At 33.4% G+C, this 2742-nt stretch overlaps 1 protein-coding gene across 1 annotated transcript; it reads right to left on the bottom strand.

Moving 5' to 3' along the window:
• Positions 1-39: 39 nt before the first annotated feature.
• Positions 40-1615, bottom strand: LOC107104065. The gene is made up of 6 exons (XM_015403977.1): positions 1581-1615; positions 1108-1434; positions 653-1003; positions 450-575; positions 324-361; positions 40-243 (listed from the first exon to the last, which is right to left on the bottom strand). Exons 2-6 carry the CDS (start codon positions 1268-1270, stop codon positions 103-105), a joined length of 819 nt encoding a protein of 272 aa, XP_015259463.1. The 5' UTR covers positions 1271-1434; positions 1581-1615; the 3' UTR covers positions 40-102.
• Positions 1616-2742: the final 1127 nt, after the last annotated feature.

Genomic DNA, 2742 nt, shown 5'->3' with positions numbered 1-2742 from the left:
TGAAAAACTATTGTTAAATAAATGTTTTAAATGGGAAACAACAATTATAAAGAAAATAATATCCTATTACCTATATCCTATAGGTATATAACCTTTATACTATCAATTTCTTTTAACATCAGTATATATAACATTTGTGACGACCATCTCCTCCTGCGCTGGATTTAGATTCCCTCTTCTTGCTTTTTCAGTCTTGTTCATGGTGAACTGTGGTGATGAATAAATCAACGTGTCCTCTTCCTTCTATAATAAAATACAATTAAATTAAATTGAATAAATGCATCTTCATGAAAAATAGATAAATCAAATATTTCCCTCCATACCTGCTGACTTTGGTTATCATCAATGCCCACAACATGAGCTATTTATAGAAAGGGAAAAAATACATATTAAAGACTCAAACCAATAAATAATTATTTGGACCATTACAATTAAGAATGTTGGATTACCTTTGCAACAGCCACATGTTTTCTTCTTAATTTTGTAAACGAGACAAGATATGACAGCAAAACTTATCACCAAAGCCGAGATTAATAAAGAAAGAACTAATTTGGAGAAATCCTCTATGATGGCACCTAGGGATAAAAAAAAATCTAAGTTTATTTTGTAAATTCACTAAATTTTCAATAATAATTGTTGTTTGCAAACATACTCTGGACACCTTTCAGTTTTGCTCCATTTCCAAATAATATCTGACCACATGCAGCCACAGCACAGTAATAAGTCCCAGCATTAGATATATCAGAAAAGTTGTGGAGACATGTCTGTGCAGAGGGAACCCCAGGACTCCTCTCACATTCAGCTTGACTAATTTCTTGTAGATAAAGAAAATTAGGATGAGAATCATCTGATCCAGCTCTGAACCAGTACACCCTGTTATCAGCGGGACATGTTGACCATTCTGATTTGGATAGAACCGAACACTGTAAAGTCCCTGGGTTTTCTGGATGAATTGTTGTGGAAGGATTCTTCTGAAGTACAACATTTACAACTGATTCCTGTCCTGAAAATAAAAAAAAATAAAAATAAGAGATTTTCCCCTCATAACTAGCAAAATACTCACTAATATGTAAGAATATGCTGTTATAAAACATTTATTATATTCACCTTCAATTTTTACAAATGTTCCATTCATAAAAATTAATTCCGGTCCACTGACTTTAAGACAGTAGTAAAGTCCAGTGTCCTTTTGCTGAGCCTCATTTATATGAAGAAGAAATTGTTGTCCATTTTGTTTTGTCTGAATGCGAGGAATCTTGGAAACATCCATAAATTTAAATAATACTCCAAGAAATTCAGGCAGGTTTCCAGAAACGAGGCGGATCCAGTATAAATTTTCTCTGTATTGAGCAGAGGTCTGGCGAGGGCATGTCAGGGTGACATTTTGTCCAGCAGTCACTGTCTTTACCTCAAACTTAAATTCTTCTGAGCAAACTGGAAAAATACCGCACATATAATTTGATTAGTATAGATTATCATATGTGAATTTTACACAAAACTGAAAATAATAGCATGATAGATGTTAAACTGTAAGTTATATTTTTACATTCATATACGTATAAAAACATATATGTACTTACATCCAAATTTCAGGAAGAGTAGTGAATAATACAAAGAAAGCAACATTTGTACGGGTACGATTGCATCAGCTTTGCAATAGTACTAGCAACAGGTCACTGCCTTCTAATATAATCTTGCAAAGTGGGAGTAAACAATTTCTGGCAAACTGATTGGCCATTTTTTTATTTCAAACTTTCACTGCACTACAACAACAGTGGAAACAATGTAACCCCTTTTTCCAACCTTAACACATAAGACAATGTGCATACACTTTCCAACTGATAATGATTTCTGATGAATGGAATTCCTTGTTTCCTTTAACCCAATCTTTTCATCTAAATACTTTTCTGTAACAATAAAGAGCATGTCTCCTCTATGTTGTGTTGGAGTACTTTAACAACAGTGTTTGCAGCTCTTCTATAAGCTTGTTGTGGAGAGTGTCACAGCATCAGATCAAGTGACAGAAATCTCAAAAAGCTAATAAAGAAGGCTAACCTTTTTCTTTGAATTCCTCTATAACTTCACAAGTTTATTTTACGAAGAAGAAGTCTTCATATAATAAAGAACATTATGGACGACCGGGAGACCTGCATGGGATTCGGGAGAGCCTTCTAAGGTGTGTGTGAAATGTAAAAAAAGAGACTTTTTAACATGACTTATCTTGCAAAATGAGCAATACTGAAAGTGTGGTGGTAAAGTTTTTGAACATACGTAAAAACTTACCCTTGTTTTTTCCTTTCAAAGCAATTTGCTACCTGCAGATGCCTGTTTGATGAGCTAAAAACACAGTCAGGCCCTGCTGCTACAGGAAGCTGATGCTCCATTTCTTGACCCAAAAATTCCATAGCTGTGCTATTCTGTAAGTGGTTGCACTGAAACACAAAAAGAAAACAAATTGTATCAAAAGAAAATAAATCATTTCACACACATATATATATATATATTGTTTCTGGCATCATTATATCAGTAAATAGGTTCATAAATATTTTTAAACAGAGCACAGATAGGTAGGGAGAGCTGAAGATTTAAAGGTGAAACAGATTTACTGGGATATACAACATGCAATAAAATTTAATTCCAAGTGTACCAGAAAGTTTACAAGAAAAAAAATTTGGTATTCTATATTTTTTTTCTGGATGGAATTGAAATTGTGCTTCAAGGGATGCTTGGTGTATCAATTTT

The sequence above is a fragment of the Cyprinodon variegatus genome, unplaced genomic scaffold (genome assembly GCF_000732505.1).
Source record: "Cyprinodon variegatus isolate N-32 unplaced genomic scaffold, C_variegatus-1.0 Scaffold1603, whole genome shotgun sequence".
Classification (NCBI taxonomy): Eukaryota; Metazoa; Chordata; class Actinopteri; order Cyprinodontiformes; family Cyprinodontidae; genus Cyprinodon; species Cyprinodon variegatus.
Note: the sequence above shows the minus strand (reverse complement) of the source record. Positions and strands in the feature narration are given on the sequence as shown.